General features: G+C 44.5%; 1 protein-coding gene across 1 annotated transcript in view; it reads right to left on the minus strand.

The window, feature by feature from the left end:
- Positions 1-25,000, minus strand: part of TNRC6B (trinucleotide repeat containing adaptor 6B) — a 151,588-nt gene that overhangs the window by 20,969 nt on the left and 105,619 nt on the right. The window contains exons 7-12 of the mRNA XM_056524012.1: positions 15,250-15,408; positions 14,896-15,071; positions 13,104-13,178; positions 6,168-6,213; positions 2,509-2,657; positions 1,219-1,389 (exon numbers count right to left, since the gene is read on the minus strand). Coding sequence (XP_056379987.1) covers positions 1,219-1,389; positions 2,509-2,657; positions 6,168-6,213; positions 13,104-13,178; positions 14,896-15,071; positions 15,250-15,408 — 776 coding nt within the window. The remainder of the gene's footprint in view (positions 1-1,218; positions 1,390-2,508; positions 2,658-6,167; positions 6,214-13,103; positions 13,179-14,895; positions 15,072-15,249; positions 15,409-25,000) is intronic.

Here is a 25,000-nt window from a genome sequence, read left to right on the forward strand (position 1 = left end):
GCAGGTTATCCTAGCTGTTAAATGGCAAGGGAAGCACAACAAAAAAGGAAACCAGTAAAAAGAGCATACAGCATATCCCCATATATAATATACTACATAGAGCTGAACCAGCTGCGCACACCTTCTCCTGTATTTGTATATAAGGTGAAGAAAAAGCTCCAGTTCTCAAAAAAAATAAAAAAAATAAAAAAACATTTTGTGAGGAGTTTAAAATAAGGACTGTTTAAGGTGAATATTACATTTTAACCAATTTTTTTGGTCTAATGTGTACAGTGACTTCTGATTGTGGGCCTCTACATGCCAAGGTACACATTGAAGTAAGGCATTGTAATAGGCATCCAAGGGGATTGTACTGATGACAAAAGTTGCTAATTTTCACGAGACTTGTGCCTGTTTGATTCTGCACACAGAGAGGGATATTTATCCAAACTTGCTGTAATGTTAATATGGAATATCTTTCACCAAGAACTCCAGTGTCCTTTATCAATTTCTCCAAAATGATATGGAATTGCTTAAATGGCTTCGTACTGGCCCTAGTGTGTGTGTCAGATGGAAACATTGCAGAATATCTTGGCGACAAGTAAACAATAGGAAAAGACATCTATGCAAACAAAAGCATCTAGTGACAACCCGGGCGTCACAATATATTTATATACTGTGTGTGTGTGTGTGTGTATATATATATATATATATATATATATATATATATATATTTATTTATTTATTAAAGGGGTATTCCGGGCAAAATCATTTTATCCCCTATCCAAAGGATAGGGGATAAGATGTCTGATTCTGGGGGGCCCGATGCTGGGACCCCCCGCATTCTATGCGGGTGCTGAATCTTGTTTTGGAAACCTCCGGGTTTCCGGCACTGGGGATGTGACGTCACGCCACGCCCCCTCCATTCATGTCTATGGGAGGGGGCGTGACGGCAGTCACGCCCCCTCCCATAGACATGAATGGAGGGGGCGTGGCGTGACGTCAAATCCCCAGTCCCAGAGGTTTCCGAAACTAGAGAATCAGCACCCACATAGAATGCAAGTACTGCAGGGAGATCGCGGAGGGTCTCAGTTTTTGCCCGGAATACCCCTTTAAGCAATGATTCGTAATATCATTTTCTCTGCAACTATATAGAATGTGTTCAAACGATGAGACTTTTAGTAATCCATTGCAGAGATAGACTGCCTTAATAGGTGATCTAAAACACGCAGCTCTTACTTGTCTAGCAGCGAAGGTTTGGGGGTTGAGGCCCGAACCAATAGCCCCCAGGCCCACGGATGGGAGCGAGGAGCCGGAGGGAGATAGCTTGTAGCTGGGGGAGGGAGAAAAGGGAGAGCACGGAGCCTCGTCCCCAAGGCACCCGTCTTGATTGGAGAAAGGCAGAGTCAGCTAAAGCCAGTCAAGGGGGTGTTGGTTAGTGATGCAGCAGAAGGCAAGAGGGAAAAGGAGAGACAGACACAGAGAAATTCTATTGAGTACACATGAAAGATGTGTCCGTGTACGACCAATCATATTCATTCACTGGAATAAAATAGTTTACAAATAGACATCATGCAAAAAGGATTCCAGTAAGATCAGTCAGGAAAGGGACATTCATAAATATCTATATAAAAGATGTTAAGTTTGTGATCTGGGCAGGATACATTATATATATATATATATTCCTCTCAGGACAATGTTTATCAATGATCTGTTTAAGTTTAGATCAGAAACTGATCAGAAGAGTTTCCTAATCTAAGTGCATTAGAATTCTTGAAGCAGTCTAGCTGCTATTGAGTACAGAAAGTAATGTATGGGAGTCTGCAGTGCGGTGCCCTTTAGCCAATCACAGCTCGCTATAAATTGTGACAACCCTAATTTGGTTCTGAATGTAGCAAGGAGAGAGGAACAGCACCATAAATTGTGCGTGGGGTAATGCAAAGATTGATCGAATCATAACAGACCTATATAAAAAGGGTTTCTTGTTCTACTTAAAGGGATACTCCACTGGCCAGCATTCAGAAGTAAATGTTCCCAACGCTGTTTTCACGCTGTGGTGGGTCAGCCACGCCCCCCTGGTGACATCACTGCCATGCCCCCTGAATGCAAGTCTATGGGAGGGGGCCGAATGCTGGCTAGTGGAGTACCCCTTTAAGCTGGCCATTAAAAGGGAAACTGCACTAAAACCAATACACAGGGGTCCAGCAAGCCAGGTCCTCCTCCACTGCACAAGGTCAGGTATTAATAACGGAGGGTAATACAATGGTATCTCCGAAACCAGACAGCAGATCCAGCTAGAGAAATACCTAATTGTAATCTGGTTCACCCCACTATAACCCGATACATTGGAGTTTAGGGCTGTGACTTTAAATGTCCTTTTAAAATCAGAATAACGTTAGCTGAACCCACTAATTTTGGCAGGACTAGTTAACCGATCTATGTAGTAAAGTAAAAATGTATGGCCAGCTTTACTATGATCATTGCAATATCCATATGTGAACAGTGACTGGAGGGGTCTCCATACAATACCTTCTCAAAATAAGGCCCGCTGTCTGCGGCTCCCATCTCTTTGGAATTGGGCAGACGGAAGCCAGACCGGTCCTTCCGCATCATATCATTGAAATCCCCGAGATTCACACCCCTCTTGTCTGCCTCAAACTTCTTATCTGGAAGAACGCCTGTGGGCACAAAATTTTAACAGGAATACATTAACTTTTTGGTTACGATGGTAAGAAACGGCATATGGAAGGAAGATTTAAATTTAAATTTATTTATGCATTCATTTTTTTTAGTACACAGCCACCTAGCAAAATGGATGGTGGAAGGCAAATAGCCACCCTGAAATGCTGGAAAGAGATTAAAAGGGGTATTCCGGGCAAAAACATCTTATCCCCTATCGAAAGGATAGGGGATAAGATGTCTGATCGCAGGGGGCCCGCCGCTGGGACCCCCGCGATCTCCCTGCAGCAGCCCACATTCTATGCGTAGCTGTGTCTGAAGTTTTGGAAACCTCCGGGCTTCCGAGACGGGGACGTCATGCCACGCTCGCTCCATTCAATTCTATGGCCGCTATGCCCCCTCCCATAGACATGAATGGAGGGGGCGTGGCGCGACGTCCCAGTCTTGGAAGCCTGGAGGTTTCTGAAACTTCAGACACAGCTACGCATAGAATGCGGGCTGCTGCAGGGAGATCGCGGGGGTCCCAGCGGCGGGCCCCCCACGATCAGACATCTTATCCCCTATCCTTCGATAGGGGATAAGATGTTTTTGCCCGGAATACCCCTTTAAATGTGTTGTTGTCCTGTCCAGTCCTGATTGGGGTGAACTAGGTCTCTCTCTTCCTGACAAAGTGTATTTGCTTGTACCAAATTATCTTCTCTTTCCTTGACAATTTTGGCAAGATCCAAAGAGAAAGAATTGGCTAAGAGGCGTTTATAATGTGCTCAACATGTGTATAACTGCTGCAGATTACTGTAACTAATGTACGCCAGCCATGTCTGAAATGTGCAGAAGACCTGGTAAGTTATGCAAATAAATTATACTAGGCAATATATATATATATATATATATATAAATACCAGAGTGGTTGGAGCACTTCCAAAACAATGCATGTGGGTGCCAAGCGTCCTAGGTCTGATCGGGACCCCTTAAGATATCCAGCAAAAAAATGGCGCAGCACTCCAACGAAATTTCCAAAAAAAACTGAGTTTATTCACCACATGTTACCAACAGCAACGTTTCAGCTCAACACTAGAGCCTTTTTCAAGCATGCTTGAAAAAGGCTCTAGTGTTGAGCTGAAACGTTGCTGTTGGTAACATGTGGTGAATAAACTCACAGTTTTTTTTTGGAAATTTCATTGGAGTGCTGCGCCATTTTTTGCTGGATATATATATATATATATATATATATATATATATATATATATATATATAGTTTTTAATTAAAATCCAGCATAATTTTAGACACCATCAATCTCCTACACTAAACAAAAAAGTCTTTAAAGGCAGAACCTTAGGAATAAATAACAGCTGTTGATAGGACACTGCATATGTAGATAAATAGTGGTTAACCCTGCTTTTTTTTTTTTGCCTGTTTCAGCATCTTTTTCCTTTTCGATATTGTCTTGCACTAAATTATTATAGGGGTTATCCAGGAAAAACTTTTTTTTATATATCAACTGGCTCCAGAAAGTTAAACAGATTTGTAAATTACTTCTATTAAAAAATCTTATGAGCTTCTGAAGTTAAGGTTGTTCTTTTTTTGTGCTCTCTGATGACACCTGTCTCGGGAAACGCCCAGTTTAGAAGCAAATCCCCATAGCAAACCTCTTCTAAACTGGGCGTTTCCTGAGACAGCTGTCATCAGAGAGGATTTAGACAGAAAAGAACAACCTTAACTTCAGAAGCTCATAAGTACTGCAAGGATTAAGATTTTTTAATAGAAGTAATTTACAAATCTGTTTAACTTTCTGGAGCCAGTTGATATATATGAAAAAGTTTTTTCCTGGATAACCCCTTTAATATTTGGCTGGTCCCTCACATGATAACTTGAAATATTGGTCACTTTAGTGCATTTTATGCATGGTCATCAGTTTTATGCTACCCGTACCACAGGCAGTATAAAACTAGTGCAGACAATGCGATTTCAGGACACTAAGAATTACTCTGAGACACTCGGACGTTTCAGAGAAATAAAAATGCTGCTGGGTCCTGGGTAACTAGTCCTCAGGCAGGACTCTGCGGTTTTTCCCTGCCTGGCCAGCTTCAGTGACATGTCTCTTACTAGCAGTGTATAGAACAGAGTTTCCCAACCAGGGTGCCTCCAGCTATTGCGAAACTACAACTCCCAGCATGCCTGGACAGCCTTCGGCTGTCCAGGCATACTGGGAGTTGTAGTTTCGCAACAGCCTGAGGTACCATGGTTGGGAAACACTGGTATATAAAGAGACAATTTACACAAGCCGGGCAGAGAGCAGCACCCCTACTGCAATAGGTCGACAACTATGTATAAAGTGACAGATGCACTTGAAGGCACTTCAAATAATTCTCCTGGGGACCCTGATCAATACCCTCCATACAGGGCTTCATTCACAAAGGGCATCAAAGTATCATTAATGCAAGATGTTCCTTGCGCTGGTTTGCAATCCAAAGGCTAAATAAGGAAACCTATTTAGATGTACTAGATTCTCTACCCACTAGAAAAATCGTGTGATGTCCTCGAATAGGACATCCACAATAAAGATTTCATTTCATTACCTAATAGAAAACAGACGACTTTACCTTGGAAACTTTGCTCCAAAAGTTACATGGATGATTATGTTCATTTCATCACCGAATGAAGATCTAAAATCCTTATATGGTTTATAGGTCATGATATATAAAAGAGAGGGATATTGGCACAAGGGCATTAAGATGGAGGGGATAATCACCCCCCCCCCATATTAATCCCCTTTTGCTATTATCCCACCCCCCCCTCCTCTCAATTTTAATTCCCCTGCACCATTATTACCCCTCCCTCTGATACTCTTGTGTCATTATTCTGCTCCCCCTCTGATCCCCGTTTGCCATATCGAATGATAATGGCACAAGGGGATGGAATGGAAAAAGGGGAACATAATGTACACATACAAAAACCCGCCCTCCCTTACACTGATTTTTTACATTACTCGGCCTGTTCGGGTATACAGCGCATCCCAGAGTCCCGTTCAGTGGGGCCGCACTAACGTGTGATGTCCTCCTGCAGCTCCGGCCGTGATACTATACAGGGAGCTGCTGCTGCGGCCATTCTCCGCTGTGCGCTGACAAATACTGGCCAATGTATGGTAGGTACCCCCGCACAATCAGCGGCATACTCCTAGGGGTACGCATACCACCAGTTGAAAACCCCTGGTCTAGGATAGTATATTTCCTCCACTAACTTGATGTGCATGTTCCACTGTTCTACCCATCAGATCACCTTGCAAAAGAGACCGTAGCAGAGATGCCTGCAGCAGCTCTACTGAATGTGAATTTACTCTGTTGCACATAAAGACATTTTTCAGGAAGCTGCATGTATCCATTAGTTGTTGCTAGGTGGCTGTACTTTTTCTAGTGAAAATATATAATTGTGGGTCAGATTCCCGCAGAATCATTTTTTCCATGCAGGGCTTCAATACATGACTACCGTAAAGTGCAACCATAAAACTCACCAACAGGGTGGTCCATCTTACTAGCAGAAGAGTCATCCACTTGGCTCTGAACAGGACAAAAAAAAATGAGAGATAGATTAGCGCAGTGCATGGAAACAAGGGAAAGGAGACCTTCCAACTATTAAGGGCCACTCTAAAACCACACGCTCCTTTCGAGATATTAACAATACAATGCATGTATAACAAAAGCATTTAAGAAAAATTGGACCAACCAGAAAAAAACACCAACAAGAAAAATAAATAAATACAGTTTCTTGCTGTATACAATTACAACCAACAATTACAACCAAAAAACGAAATCAAAGAAAACAAGCCGCTTTCTTAGGACTGGTATAGTCTCTAACGGGTAAAGGGAAGCAGAGTTCAGACATGGTTTATAGTTGCTGCAACCTGTGTACGTATACCACATTCTATTAACTTTCTGAGAAAATAATGATCTACAATTTCCAATAATAAGAGCTGTTATATGTTGGGTAATGTATGACAACCTGGCTTTATTGCACACTACAGAATTTTTTGAGTGGAATTCTGTTTTGAAATAACGTTCGTTTGTACAGTGCTCTGGCGGTTCTCTGCTCCGCAGACATTACCATCTATGGGGATTCAGTCGCTGCTGCCCCACTCAGAATCTCCAGATAGATTTTGTCTGGACGGAAATTCCGAAGTGTGAACCCGGCCTAAAAGTTTACAGAATTGTTTGCTCTTGCCATTAAGAGTCTTTCTCATGTAGGACAGTAATCTCCAACCTGTAGCTCTCCAGCTGGATGGCTGAGAATGCTGAGAGTTGTAGTTTTGCAACAGCCAAAAAAAAGTCAAAGGCTGGAGATTACCGATATGAGGGTGTGGCCAAAAAGTGTGGCTTGTATAGTTTGTATGGTGAAGACCCTCATACACATTAGGGAAAAGGAGATTCTGGTGAAATTGGCCAACCTAACAGGTATGAAGGACTTTCCAGAGAAGGTCCCAGTTAAAGGTGGAATACAACTTCCTGACACTCACTGCTGACTTGGATCTAACACTTAGTATTTCCCTGGTGATCGCATTATCGATGGGACGAATAGGCTTACAGCCTTACCTTCCATCTGGAGAGCCCAGCTATGGATGGCAGTGGGCTCTACTCCTGTATAATGTTTGTACAACTGCAGACTTTGCTAAGACATTCTGGAATGTCCTTGCAGATTCACTCGCAGATTGGCTAGATGTTTTAACCTCGTAAGGACAGGGCATATTTTTTACTTTTGCAACTATTGGAGGTGGGTCTTTCAACGCCAGTGTTTCCCAACCAGGGTGCCTCCAGATGTTGCAAAACTACAACTCCCAGCAAGCCCGGACAGCCAAAGGGCATGCTGGGAGTTGTAGTTTTGCAACAACTGGAGGAGAACAGTTCTGCAACATCTGGCCCTTCAGATGTTGCCGAACTACAACGCTCAGTATGCCTGAACTGTCTAGGCATGCTGGGAGTTGTAGTTTTGCAACAGTTTGGACACCACTGTATAGTGGTCTCCAAACTGTGCCCTGCAGAGACTGTCCAAGCATGCTGCAAGTTGTAGTTCAGCAACATCTGAAGGGCCAGATGTTACAGAACTACAATGCTGGGAGTTGTAGTGCATGCTGGGAGTTGTAGTTTTGCAACATTTGGAAGTGCACAGTTTGGAGACCACTATACAGTGTTGTTAAAACTACAGCCCTCCAGATGCCCTCCGATGTCCTGGGATGGCTGCTGATTGTAATTAGCAGTCATCCCGTTCCGATCAGACGTGGTGATCCAGAAAAGCTGTGCCATAAATGTACGGCACGGTGCGCTAAGTACTTCTTAGCAGCGCCGTACATTTACGGCACATGTCCTTAAAGGGGTGCTCCGCCCCTAGACATCTTATCCCCTATCCAAAGGATAGGGGAAAAGATGTCAGATCGCCGGGGTCCCGCTGCTGGGGACCCACGGGATCGCTGCTACGGCACCGCGCTATCATTACTGCACAGAGCGAGTTCGCTCTGTGCGTAATGACGGGCGATACAGGGGACGGAGCAGCGTGACTTCATGGCTCCGCCTCGTGACATCACAGCCCACCCCCTTAATCCAAGTCTATGGCAGGGGGCGTGACGACCGCCACGCCCCCTCCCATAGACTTGTATTGAGGGGGGCGAGCCGTGACGTCACGAGGGGCGGAGCAGTGACATAACGATGCTCTGGCCCCTGTATTGCTCGTCATTACGCGCAGAGGAAACTGCGTCCCAGCAGCGGGACCCCGGCGATCTGACATCTTATCCCCTATCCTTTGTCTAGGAGCGGAGTACCCCTTTAAGGGGTTACATTTTTATTTATTTTTTACTTTTTGTATCGTTTTGTGGGTATGCTTAAAATTCCCCTCTTTAACACCCTATAACACATTTTTCTGTATATGCGGCTGTATGAGGGCAAATTTACCGGTAACATTTTATTACTTTATGTCGTTACCCGCAAAGTTTAATTATTGATGTATTTTAATAGTTCAGACATTTAGGCAAATGACACATATATTTATGTTTATTTTATTTGAAAAGTGGGAAAAAGGGGGTGATTTTAATACTTAGAGGAGGGAAGCTTATTCACTTTTTTTTTTTATAATTTTATTCACAATCTTTTACTGCCCATAGGGGACTATCAAATTGAATCTTTCCATTGTTCCATAGTACAGCATTGATCAGTGTTATCAGAATCCATTACTACAGGCTGCCTTCAGAGAAGAAGTGCCGATAGCAACGAGGCAGCTGATCGGGACCCCACAATTTTGCCTTGGTGGCCCCAATCAGCTCCATTGAGCTACCAGTAAGGCTGGGTTCACACTACATTTTAAACAACACGGGACCGTATAAGGCTGGGAGGAGCGAAAGCCGGGCACGCACGTATCCGGCCCGTAAGTAATGCATTTCAATGAGCCGACCGGAGTCAAACGCTGACTCCGGGCGGCTAATCTTTGCTCCGTATACGGTTCTCTAACCAGACCAAAAACCATGTTAGACCACGGTTTTTGGTCCGGTGGGAAAACTGTATACGGGGCAAAAAGTATATATTTTTTTATGCTTAACGGAGGATCCATTGGGGGACACAGAGACCGTGAGTATATCTTGCTGCCACTAGGAGGTTGACCCTAGGCATACAAAAAGAAGAAATCGGCACCTCCTGGCAGGATATACCCCGCTTACTGACTCTGAGCTAATCAGTTTAGTCCCAAAGCAGTAGGAGAGGACTGAGAGAAAAATAAACCAGCAGGTGTCTGAGGGGACCAGACAAAAAGAACAGAACACAACCCCACGGACAGAAAACTGAACCATAGCCACAACAAATGGGTGGGTGCTGTGTCCCCAATGGATCCTCCGAGAAATAGATTTTAAGGTAAGCATAAAAAAAAAACTACTTTTCTCGGTCAACTCCATTGGGGGACACAGAGACCCTGCGACATACCAAGGCAGTCCACGGGGTGGGAAAAATACCCAACACAGAATCAGGCAGAAGACTGAGCCACTGTAGCCTGCACCCAAGAAGCCCAACGGAACACATGGAATGCGCAGTGACCCGAAAAGGTGGGACCTTCCCTTTATGATGGTACGATTCTGAGATGGCGGAACAGATCAACCGCAAAATGGTCGCCTTGGAAGCCAGAAGACCCTTGCGACGACTCCTCGGAATCACAAAGGCGGCGTCACGTTGTTGGAAAGAGGTAGTGACGGAAAGATAGATCCGGACAGCTCGAACCACATCCAGACAATGGAGGGAACGCTCCTTAGAGTTGGATGAAGCAGGACAAAATGAAGGAAGCATGATCTCCTCGTTCATGTGAAAGGAGGAAACCACCTTGGTGGGGGAGGTGGCCAAAAGACAACCTTGTCCTAATGAAGGACCAAGAAGGGAGAGCAACAGAGAGCAGCCAGCTCGGAGACCCTCCTGATAGAGGTAATGGCAATAAGGAAGGCGAACTTCAAAATAAAGAACGCGGAGAGAAGTGTCCCGAAGAGGTTAGAACGGAGCCTCCCTCAAGGTGCCAAGCACCAGGTTGAGATCCCAAGGAGGGGTAGGAGACCTGTATGGCGGAGCCGCTTGGGCCAAGCCCTGGAGGAAGGTGCGGACACGAGGGTTGGAAGCTAACTGCCACTTAAAGAGAATAGAAAGCGTCGACACTTGACCCTTAAGGGAGTTGAGTCCCAAGAGCTGATCCAGACCGGATTGCAAAAAAGCAAGAAGGCGCAGAAAGGAAAAGACAACCAACCAGGGAGACGGACTGAGCCTCACACCACCGCAACCCCCAAGCTCTCAAAACCCAGTTTCAATCGCCACACCTTCAAATGCAGCGACAATAAATTAGGGTGGCAGAGAGGACCCTGGGAGAGCAGGTTGGGGCGAACTGGAAGACTCAGGGGTACATGGGCGACCAGCCGAATTATGTTGTCGTACCACGCGCGCGCCTGGGCCAGTCTAAAGAAACCAGAATGGCGGGAACACCCTCTGCCTTGAGTTTCATCAGAACCTTGGGCAGAAGAGGGAGAGGCAGAAAGAGGTAAGGAAGACTGAAGGATGACCACATGTGGTGAGGCGCGAAGAAAGATCCACGTCCAGGGTCCTCCAAAGATCGCAGATCTGTGCAAACGCCTCCGAATGGAGAGACTACTCCCTCGGATCTTTGGAGGAGCAGCTGAGAAATTCCACTTCCCAACTCTCCAAACCCGGAATGTGGATCGCGGAGAGGGCGGGAACTCGTCTGGGCCCAGAGCAGAATCTTGGGGACCTCCTCCATCGCCAAGCGACTGCGCGTGCCACCCTGGTGATTGATATATGCCACAGCCGTGGCATTGTCCAATTAAACATGAACCGGTCGACCCTGTAGGAGAATCTCCCAGTGGCGGAGGCAAAGAAAAATGGCACGGAGCAACAGAAGATTGATGGGAAGGTGAGCCTCCTGAGGGGACCAGCAGCGCTGGACAGTCAGGTCCTGAAACACACCTCCCCAACCAAGGAGACTCGCATCGGTCGTGACGACCTGCCAGTGGAGGGGAAGAAACGATCACCTCTGAAGAAGGAGGGGAGAGTGGAGCCACCACAGAAGAGACCGAACGGAAGGGGGCAGAAGAATCCGGCAATCCTGAGTGGATGGGTGAAAGGGACCGCCTCCATTGCCGGCACCATCCTACCCAGCACCTCCATGCAGAAGGGAATCTGAACAAGAGAGGCACAGTAGACGGACACCCTCCTACAAGGAGCGCCGCTTGTCCAATGGAAGACGAACACGGGCAGCTGCAGTGTGGAAAAGGAGACCCAGAAAGGCAAGAGACTGGGAGGGAGAAAGGTTGGACTTTTCCAGGTTGATCACCCAACCGAAGGAGGTTGAGGGTTGCTGGGGAAAGGAGAGGGACATACTCACCAAAGATGTCTCACATAAGATATCTTCAGCCAGCTATGGTCACCTGCAATCATGTCAGGCTGAGCAGGGAAAGTGAGGGGATCCTGACCAAAGGTACAACCCCAGGCGCTGGCCATTGGCAGGAAGGGGTTAACGGTGCATACTCTATACCCCGTGCCACTTAGCTGCATATGGAGGAACAGGTAGCGCTTTGCTCCTGAACCCCCACCTAAAAAAGGAGAAAATGAAAAGGAGAAAAGGACCTCAAACAGGCCCTAACTATAAAATAAAAAAGAAGACCAGGTCTGAAGAACTCCAGACCTGTGTCTGCCTCCTACTGTCACTAAGCTAAAACTGATTAGCTCAAAGGCAGTAGGCGGGGTATATCCTGCTAGGAGGGGCCGACTACTTTTTGTATGCCTAGTGTCAGCAAGATATACCCATGGTCTCTGTGTCCCCCAATGGAGCCGACCGAGAAAATGAGCCGACCGGAGTCAGCGTTCGACTCTGGTCAGCTCACTGAAATGCATTACATAAGGGCCGGATGCGGCTGGGATATTGGAGCACCCAGTTTTTGCTTCCCTTAGCCGTAAACGGTCCCGTATTTCTTAAAACGTAGTGTGAACCCAGCCTTATGTTTTGCATTGTAATTTTTTGCAATAAACTTTGATTGTGGAGTCTAAAGATTTAATGCCAGGTATCATCCTGATGCAGCGTCAGCAGTTTGAAATGTGAGTTGCAGCTGAAAAATTCCCTTTAAGAAGTCGGTGGCCTGCAAGAGGTTAAAGGGGTACTCCGGCCCTAGACATCTTATCTCCCATCTAAAGGATAGGGGATAAGATGTCTGAGCGTGGGGGTCCCGCCGCTGGGGCTGCCCGCGATCTCCCTGCTGCACCCGCTTGTTATCAGCCTCACGGAGCGAAGATGACTCAGTGTCTGATGACTCACGACACAGGGGCTGGAGTATCATGAAGTCATGCCCCACCCCATCAATGCAAGCCTTTGGGAGGGGGCGTGATGGCCGCATCATTGGGCTTGCATTGAGGAGGCAGGACGTGACCTCATGAGGGGGCGGAGCAGTGATGTCCCAATACTACGGCCCTAGTATCGTGAGTCAGACACTGAGTGATCTTTGGTCCGTGAGGCTGACGACAAGTGAGTGCAGCAGGGGTAGGACGTCTAGAGCCGGAGTACCCCTTTAAGCACTGTTTGAATAAGTAAAAAATGTTTAACATTGACAAATTTGTCAAATGTATGAGTCCAGTGGTGTCAAACATGTGGCTCTTCAGCAATGCTGCCAGGGCATGTGGAGAGTTTGTTTCATCATCCAGATAGGGGGGGGAAAAGCCAACAAGTTGGAGAGAAGCTTCCAGGGACTGCCCTAGTGATTCTGAGCTCGATTCTCAGCAGGCTTTTTCACTATGAATCTGCTAAAATATACACACAAAGCACAGCAGTGTTTCACTCTGATTGTTGTTAGGGCGGCATGAAACAGATGACAGGTTACCTTTAAGATGCATATATGTAAATACACAAAAACACTCCTTCACTTAATGAATCTTACCAGTAATCCCATGTGTGATAACTGTTTGGACAATGGGTTTATCCAGGAATCATTGTTTCCCCCTTTTAGGGAACCCTGCAAGTAAAGAGACATAGCAGCATTTTAGTGATCAAAAAAAAAAAGAAAAGTTATACAAACAGATTTTTACTCTAGGGGTCAGTTCACATGTTCTTTTCTGCTTTGCTCTAGCAAATTTGGCTGCCCATTGACTTCAACAGGTAATACAATTTGCAGCAATACGCATTTGTGAACTGACCCTAAACAAAATATTCACCTGAATGGTTTCAAGAGCGACCTGATTGGTTGCTATGGGCAACTCAGCAACTTTTCCTCTGCACAGGTTTTGGGCATATTAGGAACAAAGTGGCACCAGGTGAAGTGTCTGGGAGGCGGTCTACCTGGCTTCTACACACATGGCTTTGTCTCTCTCTCTCTATTTAGAGACCACACTTGTCAAAGAAAGAGCCTGACAGTGAGAGGCCAGGAAAACTACCTCCCAGAAGCTACCCCCAGTGCCCTGAATCTGTTTTAGGTCAAGACTATACGGCAACATGACAATCACACAACCAAAATATCTGTACGACTTGTCTGTGCAAGCAGCTCGCAGTCACATGCGATTTGCATTACAGGGAATCCATCTTGTCTTTTATGCTGACTAAACACTAGCCAGCATGAAACAGGCACAAGCAGAGGGGTGCCAAAACGCTTAGGTGTTTCAGAGAAATAATACACAGGGAGTATGCTATAGAGAAGGAGGGCTGAGCAAATTGACATGAAGTTATGTGGAAAAAAAATCTAGGATTCATGGAAATCTCTGACTGTTCTGGGCTAAGTAGTCAAGTAGGTGGTGCTAGCCAGTAATTGACAGCTCTATATATAAATGCACATTCATACATAAATAGCTGTAGGACAGTTCATATGACTACATAACCCAGAATAAGTAGAGATGACAAGTTATACAGTATCCAGAAAAAAGTTCCAGGATATCAACCTGCTCAATATCAAGATGCCTGCAGATTGGACTGCATGTTCATATCATGCCTCAATGGTCCGACCAGAGCAAACATTGATTCTGGCTGTTTAACCTCTTAGATGACAAGATCAATAGAGAATGCAGTATCAAAGTGGTTAGACAGTGGGGGCTTGACCAGTCACCCTGCAATATAATCATAAGGGGTGTTGATCGGTTGTAAAGGCACGCAGGGGCCTAATGAATATGATAGAATACAGCAATGTTTCCCAACCAGGGTGCCTCTAGATGTTGCAAAACTATAACCCCCAGCATGCCTGGACAGCCGAAGGCTGTCCAGGCATGCTGGGAGTTGTAGTTTTGCAACACCTGGAGGCACCCTGGTTGGGAAGCACTGGAATAAAGTTACATTTTCCTCCCTATTGTAGACATATGGCAGTGGACATGGGCACTCTGACCAGTCTTCAGAAAGCTTTAAAGCCCTGGGCGTTTCGACATTCTCCAAAATAAAACTTTTTTTTTTTTTTTACTTTTTTTTAAGCAATTTGTGTTACAGTAGATCTTCTGCAGGCATTTAGTGTTGGAAGCAGGAAAAATGATCTGACAGTTTACTTGCTGCCTATTGTATCCCAACTCCGATAGGTGCAATTTTGACAGGATAATGTTATTCCCTTCATCACTGGTCATGTCAGATGAGAGTATATGGCAATGTCTTGTACTAGTAATGTTTTATTCAAATATGCAAAATGAAAACTACTCTTAAAACGTGCTGCACCATACAACACAGCTTATACTTGTCCTATGTTAAAAAAAAAGCCTAACCTTGATCTGTGGTTTCTTTCCTTGGCCCCACCCTGCCGAGTTGTGGGAGGAGCCACTTCCCTGAGATCCTGCACTATTCCAGACACCACCCTCTTCCTCTTCATCCCAGCTGCTGTGACGCGTCCCTGCCACCGGTCCTTCAGTCTCTCCCCAGCCGTCTTGCATAGTTTTTGTACCTGGATATAATAAAAAAAGGTTTCTGCTTCAATACGTTTACGATACATTTATTATTTGAACATCACCTACAATCCTTGTGTGTTTCAGGTGTAGAAAGAATAAAAAACATAACGGCAGAACTTCAGAATACTGGACATATAGAGAACCCACCCCTGTAGTCTTTATTGTGGGACTCACCAGTTTTCATGGCACTGGGAGCTACAGGGGCTGCATTTCCCCAACCTTGGGTTGGAGGTCCTGGCTCCTCTCCTTCTCCCCAACCGGAAGCAGCTTCGGACGGCTCGCCCCAGGCTGATGTCCCATTATCAGTAGGAGGAACCTTATTTTTGCTCCAAACTATGAATATAAATAAAATACAAATATAGTAGAAAATACAAGAATACAATGGCATACAACGCAGCATCTTAGTGGAGATAATCCAATTGTACAATCTCATTTCAAACTGGGTTTTCACCCCAAGAGGACATACCTGTATGCCTTTACCTGCCTGATACTTGGTGCACAAGGATGTACATGTACATCCCGAATGGTGTCCAAACTTTTAAACTGGCACAGGATCAACCGGCAATGGCAGACAAACGATCACACTGATGCCCGCCATTATACCTTTGGACCCTGTGATCAATACTGATTACAGCATCGGAAGTAATAAGAGATTCACTGGACCCCCTGCAGCGTGATCGCGGGTGTCTGATGAGACAAGATGGCAGCCAAAGCGCCACAGATAGCTCCTGCTATCTTCTCTGGATTGCCTTCTGTCAGACCAGAGAAGTAGATCAGGGCTATGCCTAAAAACAAGCCCTCATATGGGTCCGTGGATGGAAAAAAAATGAAAGACTTAGGAAAAAACGTAAAAAAATTATGCAAAAAATAAAAAATTTCTATGTCCTTAAGGGTTTAAAGGGGTTTTCTCACAGATATCATTCATCACCTATACACAATGTAAGTGATAACAGTGTAAACACTGGGGAGTCCACTGTTAGGATCCACACTGATCACTACCAGAGGGGTCCCCATGCACATGACCACAGGGAGAGTAGCGCTTGAATGGAGCAGTGGTCAAGCATGCTTATCGCTTAGACCAATGTTTTCCAACCAGGGTGCCTCCAGGTGTTGCAAAGGTACAACCCCCAGCATGCTCGGACAGCCGTTGGCTGTCTGGGCATGCTGGGATTTGTAGTTTTGCAACAGCTGGAGGCACCCTGGTTGAGAAACACTATGGGACCAAAGATGATAGCTGAGGAAAAGGAAGTAGTATCTTTCTAGTGGATAAGGATGGCCCCAGCAATCAGATGTGGAAATACACCTTTAAGTGTGCATTGGTTAAGCGCAATTGTTCCAATACACGAGGAAACAATGCGTACAGACATCTGCGAGAGACATGTATGGGAACAATATGCAAATGCATTCATTACAGAGAGGCAGAACATGAACACATTAAGAGCACGCTGTAAAAGAACAACATTACCTGCCTACAGATTAATACAGATCATCATATTACAGGAACAGGAGATATTCTATGCGAAATTATATTCACCAATATACGGCTGCAGAGAAAACAGTCCACAGACTGTCTGCGACTACTGGTAGATGTAGTTCCACTAGAACTGAAGGGCTCCCTACTTGAAACATGGTTAATGGTTATCAGCCTACACCAGTGTTTCCCAACCAGGGTGCCTCTAGCTATTGAAAAACTACAACTCCCAGCATGCCCGGACAGCTGTGAAAAGAAAGGGTTACTGAAGAAACACTCCATTTTGGAAAGAAGGTCTTGTGTAAAACTAAGGAGTACTCAAAAGTTCAAGTAATGCTGTAGCCCAGTATTTCCCAACCAGGGTGCCTCCAGCTGTTGCAAGACTACAACTCCCAGCATACCCAGACAGCCTCTGGCTGTCCGGGCATGTGGGAATTGTAGTTTTGCAACAGCTGGAGGCACCCTGGTTGGGAAATAATGGGCTGCAGCCAATCACTAGCCTTGGTGGTCATAAGCCATATTTGCATAAGGAGACTGCAGAGGCAAGTGATTGGCTGCAGAGTCATGTACATTGCAAGAGGACATGGGACACCTAAGTGGCAGTGGATATACATACACACACACATATATATATATATATATATATATATAGATATATACACATACATACACACTAGCTGAGTACCCGGCGTTGCCCGGTTTTTCCTTCCTAATCCTTGTTGGGGAGGAAAATAAACAAAGGAGGAAGCTTTTGACTTCATATCCCGTCCTCATATATTGTTGTCCTATCCCAACCACCTATCCCGTCCTCCTATCCCGTCCTCTAATATGTGTACCAGGTATTGAAATATCTCCAGCCGTACGGAAATGATATGGGAACATACATTTCCCATTGATTTGAATGGGACTTTAAACAAAAAGCCTGACCCTCACAAATGGGGGTAGTTAAGGGTTAAATTAACTATCCTCTATTTTAAGTGGACATATAAGTAACATGTGACCAAGTATTATCGAAATATCTCCAGCCATTTGGAAGTTATGCGGTAACATATTTCCCATTGACTTGTATGGGACTTTAAACATAAGCCCTGCCCCTGGCAAATGGGGGTGATTAAGGGTTAAATCACCTATCCTATGTTTGTTGTTGACATATAAGTAACATGTGTGCCAAGTTTCATGTTAATATCTTTAGCCGTTTGAAAGTTTTTGTGGAACATACACACATACATACACACACACACACATGTTGAGTTTTATACAGGGCCGGATTATCATTGGAGCTTATGGAGCTCCTGCTCCGGGCCCCATGTGCCCAGTGAAACAAGGGGGGCACCTCCTGCTACTGTCTGCAGGCCCCGGGAGCCAGGAAGGGGAGCAAGGAAGTAGGAAGTCTGTGCCTCTGACGCTGCTGGGACCCGGGACCTGATCAGCAACAGGCCTCGTCAGTGATCTCCCTTCATGGCGGCCGCAGGTAAGGAGGATGACAGGGGTATTATAATTGTGTGTGTGGATGTATACTGTGTGTGCAGCACTCACCGGGGCCTCATGCACAGTAAGACAGGGCAGGGACACTGCTGACATCACTGGCGTATCCCTGCCCCAGCTGTGCTCCCTGCAGGAGGGGGATCCTCACCACTGCCACCGGAGTCTCACTACTGCTGTTCAGTGGCGTAACTAAGGAGAGGCCAGAGGGGGCCAAAGCCCCCCTATATCATGCTGTGCCTGTATATAGTGAGTCTATATTTATTACTATTCCCTATTCAAACAAGTCACTAGGAAGTGAGAGTGAATAGTAAAAAATATACAAATAATGGGCAGGCCTAGCGCTTCATACAGGAGGAGGCTGGAAAGCAGGAGCAGCCTCCATTGCGCAGCAAAGCTGCTCTGCATTTAATCTACAGGGGACAATCTCTTCTAAACTACTTCACAAATTTATGTACATTATACCCTTTTCTACTCCAGTTCACCTGCACTATGACCCAGTGTATTGGGTTTAGTGCAGGTGAACAGTCTTCAGTTTCCCTTTAAGTCCTGGGTACATTGTGTGGCGTTATTATGTCCTAGCAACACAGTGTGTCACATCATTACGTCCTGGCAGCACAGGATATGGCACTATTATGTCCTGGTAGCACAGCATATGGCACCATAATATCCTGGCAGTGTAGTGTTAGGCACTATTATATCCTAGCGACACAGTGTGGGGCACTATTATATTCTGGCAGCACAGTGTGTGACACTATTAAGTCCTAGAGTATATTGTGTGGCACTAATATGTTCTGGGGTACATTGTGTGGCACTAATATGTTCTGGGGTACATTGTGTGGCACTAATATGTTCTGGGGTACATTGTGTGGCATTCATCTTGGCAGCACAGTGTAGTGTGTGGCACTATTATATCCTGGCAGCACAGAGTGTGGCACTATTATATCCTGACAGCACAGTGTGTGGCACTATTATATCCTGACAGCACAGTGTGTGGCACTATTATATCCTGTAACTCATAGACTACCAGGGAGGGTAGCCCAAAAAAAACCCTTTATTTCCCATATATCAAGAAAATGTGAATTTAAAAGTGCAATCTTTATTGGATTCGGGTCGCACTTAATGGTGTTTTAAAATTATAGAGCACCATATCGTCCTACTTGTTAGATTCTATATATATATATATAAATTAGACCAACTGGTCTATGGATTGAATGCACACTGGAGCGGAGAAGAGGTGCCTGCAGACCACCTACATTCAGCGCTATTGTAGGACAATGGAGCTCAAAGTTAAAAACTTAACATGGCCCCCCTCGACATGTTTCACTGCCTCAGCAGCGTTATCAAGAGGTAGATAGGCACTGAGTTAAAAAACGCCGTGCAGGGGGTTATAATACCTCCCTTAATGATGTCACAGGATGTCGGGATTCACACATCATCAATTCTCCACCAATGCCTCTCATGTATTAAGGAGTGACACTTAAATCGACCAATCCACGTCTCTGTATTTGATCACCCAATCTCTGTTTAGATTTCCTATGCCCAATCGCAATTCCGGAGCCTTGACTGGCACGTACATCGGCGAATCCCCGTAGGGTAAGTCGCCGATGACGTGCTGCGCTAAAATCTCATGCGCGAGGTGATAGAACGGAGGAGCAGGATTCGACTCATCTGCGCATGCTCCGTTCTCCGACGGCTAACAGTAAACTTCCGGTTGCGCATCTCGACCTGCGCGAGAACTTAGAAATCCTTCATATGCGCGGGGGAGATGCGCGAAAACATAGAGAATTTAGTGAAAACTCATGTCTATTGATTGGTATAGACTTTCAATTCGACAGACTCAATGGGCTGAATTGTAATGTATATATTGTTATGCATATTGTAAATTTGTTTGGCAAACAGAATAAAGTGGAAAGGTTTATCCTGATCTCATCTATGTAAATAAATATGATGAGAATCTGGTAACCCAAGCTAACTGAGTCAGTAGACTAATAAAAGGGGAGGAGAATTTAATAATGAAAATTTGTATCCTAAAGCAAGTGTGATAACTATGACACCAATAAAAGGCTTAAATGCGACACTCGCGTAGTAGGTATATGAAATACCATAAATATAGGTTGTTATGAATGGTGTTTTATTTTAGGCAGGTAAACTTAGTTAGATAAATGGGCTGAAGGTGAACCCTTCATTCAAGCCCAAAGGAGACATAGATTTCAGTCGGTAAATCCACTTGGCTTCTTCCTGTAGAAGCTTTTTATCCAGATTGCCACGTCTTGGTCCCAAGCGTGGTCTGGCCAAGCCAAAAAATCTCAAACAGGACCAGTTTCCCCCATGGTGAGACCAAAAATGTCTTGCTAGAGGTGTATCTGCTCTAGTTCGTATCGTGCTTATATGCTGAGAAATCCTTCTTCTGAACTGTTGGGTGGTTTTTCCTACATAAATCATAGGGCATCCACATTGAGCTATATAGACAATACCGGAGGTTTGACAATTGATAAATTCCCTGATCACATATCTTCGTCCATCAATAGGATTCGTAAAGTCCTTTGTTTTAGGGACTCTCTGACAAAAAGAGCAACTTCCACATGGATAGGAACCAATAATGGTGGACCTCAGCCACGTTTCTTCCACATGGTCGGAGAAGTGGCTCTTTACTAGGTGCTCTCTAATATTTCTCCCTCGTCTGAACGTAACAGACGGATAGTCGGTAAGTACTTCTCTCAGATCGCAATCTGCCATCAAAATGGGCCAATATTTCCGCAAGACGTCCATTACCCGGCGATTGTTTTGATCAAAAGTACCTATGCATCTCACAATCTTCTGCCCCGGTACTGTCATAGATCTTTTGTTAGTGGTGAGTAATTCATTTCTCGGAGTGTCCCTAGCTCGGGCAAAAGCCCTATGTAGGACTTTCTTTGGATATCCTCGGGAAATAAATCTCTGATATAGCAATTTGCTCTCTGCCAAAAAGGCTTCATTAGATGAGCAATTGCGTCTCGCTCGCAAGTATTGCCCGACTGGAATGCCTCTCTTTAGAGCTACCGGATGATGACTTCTCCATTGTAGGAAACTATTGGTGGAAGTCGGTTTCCTAAATATCCTTGTATGAATACTGCCACTCGAGTCCAGAGTAATTTTTAAATCCAGAAAGTTGAGAGTGTTTTCATGTATTTCGTGTGTAAAGTGCATACCTATATCGTTTTGATTGAGTGCCGTGACAAACTCATTGAATAAGGTGATAGTGCCATCCCAAAATAATAGAATATCATCAATAAATCTACCCCAAAATAAAACGTGACTAGTGTACTTGTGTAAGGTGTCAGAAAAAACTATAGTGTCCTCCCACCACCCTAGAAAGAGATTAGCGAAATTGGGTGCACAAGTAGTGCCCATAGCGGTGCCTTTACATTGTAAATAAAAGTGACCATCAAATAAGAAATAATTGTGAGTGAGAAGGAAATGAAGTAAACATAAAACAAATTCATTGTGACTGGTGTATTGTGTACCTCTTGTGGATAAAAAGTGTCGGACTGCCTCCAAGCCTAAATCATGCCTTATATTGGTGTATAGCGCCTCAACATCGAGGCTTGCTATAAGGGTTTGGGGCGGAAAAGAAGTTTCCTGGAGTCGAGTGACAGCATCTCCTGTATCTTTAATGTACGAAGGGAGAGCCACCACAAAGGGGGCCAGAATCTGGTCCACATACACACTTATCCCCTCTGTCAAATTTTCATTCCCTGAAACGATAGGTCGTCCAGGGATAGGGGTTTTCTGCTTATGTACCTTCGGTAGTGCGTATAGAGTAGCTATGGTTGGTTTAGGGTTAAACATAACCCGGAATTCATCCTCTGTTATCAAGCAGTTTGTCTTAGCCTCTGTCAAGATGGTTTTGAGCTCCGTCACATACACCTCAGTGGGATTGTTGTCTAATTTCTTATAGGTGGAAGGGTCCTTTATTAGTCTCAATACCATATTCTTGTAATCAATCTTATTCATAATTACAACATTTCCTCCTTTATCAGAGGGTTTTATGATAATTTGCTGATTTTGCTCCAATTCTTTCAAAGCCTTGGACTCCGCCACTGTAAAATTCCGAGATCTGCTGGAATTCTTGATTTTCCCTAAGTCATTCGTAACCATATCCACAAAAGTTTGTATGTTTCCATATTGGCTAAGGGGTGGTGTGGTCCTGGACTTTGGTCTTAAATCCGAGAAAGGTGGCTCCATCCTTCTGACTCCTGTGTCATTCTCCTCTAGAAGATCTACGAGATCCAACATAACTCTTTCATCACGCTCCCTATTTGTGGACAGATTAGATTCTCTGTTCTTATGCATCTTATGGAGGGCTAACTTTCTAGCGAAGAGGTTTATGTCTTTTATCCAGGTGAAGGAGTCATAGGAGGGTGTTGGAACATATGATAGACCTTTCTTTAAGATATCAGTCTGAGAAGATGTTAATTCATGGGAAGACAGGTTAATAACCTGCATTTCATCCCTTTTTATCTCGACTGGGAGGGATAAGCCCATTTCTCCCGGTCTCGAAGTTGGACTCCTCCACCTAAAAAAGTTGCTGGTGTTGGTAAATTTAGTGTTCCAGTAGTCATCATTGGAACAGCTGTGGTCATCACTGGCTGTTGGGCCAGAGGCGCAGAATGAGTAGAAGAGGAGGAGGCAGGCACAGGGGGAGAGACCCCCATCATATTTATCCCTTCTGGATTTCCTTGAGTTGTGCCAGGATAGCATGTCGATTGGGGATGTACTCCCATCACATTTGTCCCATCTGGATTTCTTTGGGAGGGTCCAGGATGGCATATTACTTGGGGGTGAGTTCCTGCACTGTGGAACTGGCTCACAGAGTGATTCCCCTGGGTGGATCCTTGAGTGTATGCTGTGGTACCCTTTTGATAGGGACGTCTGTTAGGATTTCTACGTTTGTTTTTGTATTTAGGTTTCGTTGTCTGATTGTATGCTCGTGTTGGCACGTTTGGGGTCTCGTCAGATTCAGATATCTCAGACTCCGAAATATCTGTATATTGGTTGATATAGTTGTTTTGTGGTCTTTTGATGTAAATTTGACCAGTATCAAAGTCTCTCCTGTCTCTAATATATTTGTTATGTTTCCTTTCTTTAATATCTGATTGAAAATTTTCTATGTGTTTTTGTAACCTTTGTTCCAAATTCGAGAATTCAGGATTGCTTTTGAAAGCTTGTATTTCTTCAATCTGACTCTCCAGATGAGCACCGACAACGATAAAGGCCTTTTTTTCGTATGTTACTAAATAATCAAGCATACGTAATGAATTCTCGGTCAGGAGTTGTTGCCACCCTTGTATAAACTCCTTATCCTCCTGATGTGAATTGGGCAAAATGTTGATTCGTAGACCCCTATATACTATCTTCTGTTGGAGATAGGTCTCTAAGCTCGCTATCTCCCACCAGGAGCGAATGTATTTTTTGTAGGTTTTTTGCAGATTACGAAAAGCTGATTGTATATCAATCTGATTCAGTGGTAATTCATTGGCTGAGAATACATGTTGGGCTTGTGCCAGAAAAATATCTGGATTTAATTTAGTGGAGAGAAATCCTGCCATAATATGGACAGACCTTAGAGGTACGGTCTCAAAAGATGGGGATTTGACCCAAAGAAACAGAAAAACATATCTGGTAGAGACCAATATATGGAGGGTGGAATTTGACCACTAACTCATAGACTACCAGGGAGGGTAGCCCAAAAAAAACCCTTTATTTCCCATATATCAAGAAAATGTGAATTTAAAAGTGCAATCTTTATTGGATTCGGGTCGCACTTAATGGTGTTTTAAAATTATAGAGCACCATATCGTCCTACTTGTTAGATTCTATATATATATATATATAAATTAGACCAACTGGTCTATGGATTGAATGCACACTGGAGCGGAGAAGAGGTGCCTGCAGACCACCTACATTCAGCGCTATTGTAGGACAATGGAGCTCAAAGTTAAAAACTTAACATGGCCCCCCTCGACATGTTTCACTGCCTCAGCAGCGTTATCAAGAGGTAGATAGGCACTGAGTTAAAAAACGCCGTGCAGGGGGTTATAATACCTCCCTTAATGATGTCACAGGATGTCGGGATTCACACATCATCAATTCTCCACCAATGCCTCTCATGTATTAAGGAGTGACACTTAAATCGACCAATCCACGTCTCTGTATTTGATCACCCAATCTCTGTTTAGATTTCCTATGCCCAATCGCAATTCCGGAGCCTTGACTGGCACGTACATCGGCGAATCCCCGTAGGGTAAGTCGCCGATGACGTGCTGCGCTAAAATCTCATGCGTGAGGTGATAGAACGGAGGAGCCGGATTCGACTCATCTGCGCATGCTCCGTTCTCCGACGGCTAACAGTAAACTTCCGGTTGCGCATCTCGACCTGCGCGAGAACTTAGAAATCCTTCATATGCGCGGGGGAGATGCGCGAAAACAGAGAATTTAGTGAAAACTCATGTCTATTGATTGGTATAGACTTTCAATTCGACAGACTCAATGGGCTGAATTGTAATGTATATATTGTTATGCATATTGTAAATTTGTTTGGCAAACAGAATAAAGTGGAAAGGTTTATCCTGATCTCATCTATGTAAATAAATATGATGAGAATCTGGTAACCCAAGCTAACTGAGTCAGTAGACTAATAAAAGGGGAGGAGAATTTAATAATGAAAATTTGTATCCTAAAGCAAGTGTGATAACTATGACACCAATAAAAGGCTTAAATGCGACACTCGCGTAGTAGGTATATGAAATACCATAAATATAGGTTGTTATGAATGGTGTTTTATTTTAGGCAGGTAAACTTAGTTAGATAAATGGGCTGAAGGTGAACCCTTCATTCAAGCCCAAAGGAGACATAGATTTCAGTCGGTAAATCCACTTGGCTTCTTCCTGTAGAAGCTTTTTATCCAGATTGCCACGTCTTGGTCCCAAG

Source organism: Hyla sarda, chromosome 6, assembly GCF_029499605.1.
Source record: "Hyla sarda isolate aHylSar1 chromosome 6, aHylSar1.hap1, whole genome shotgun sequence".
NCBI classification, from domain to species: Eukaryota; Metazoa; Chordata; class Amphibia; order Anura; family Hylidae; genus Hyla; species Hyla sarda.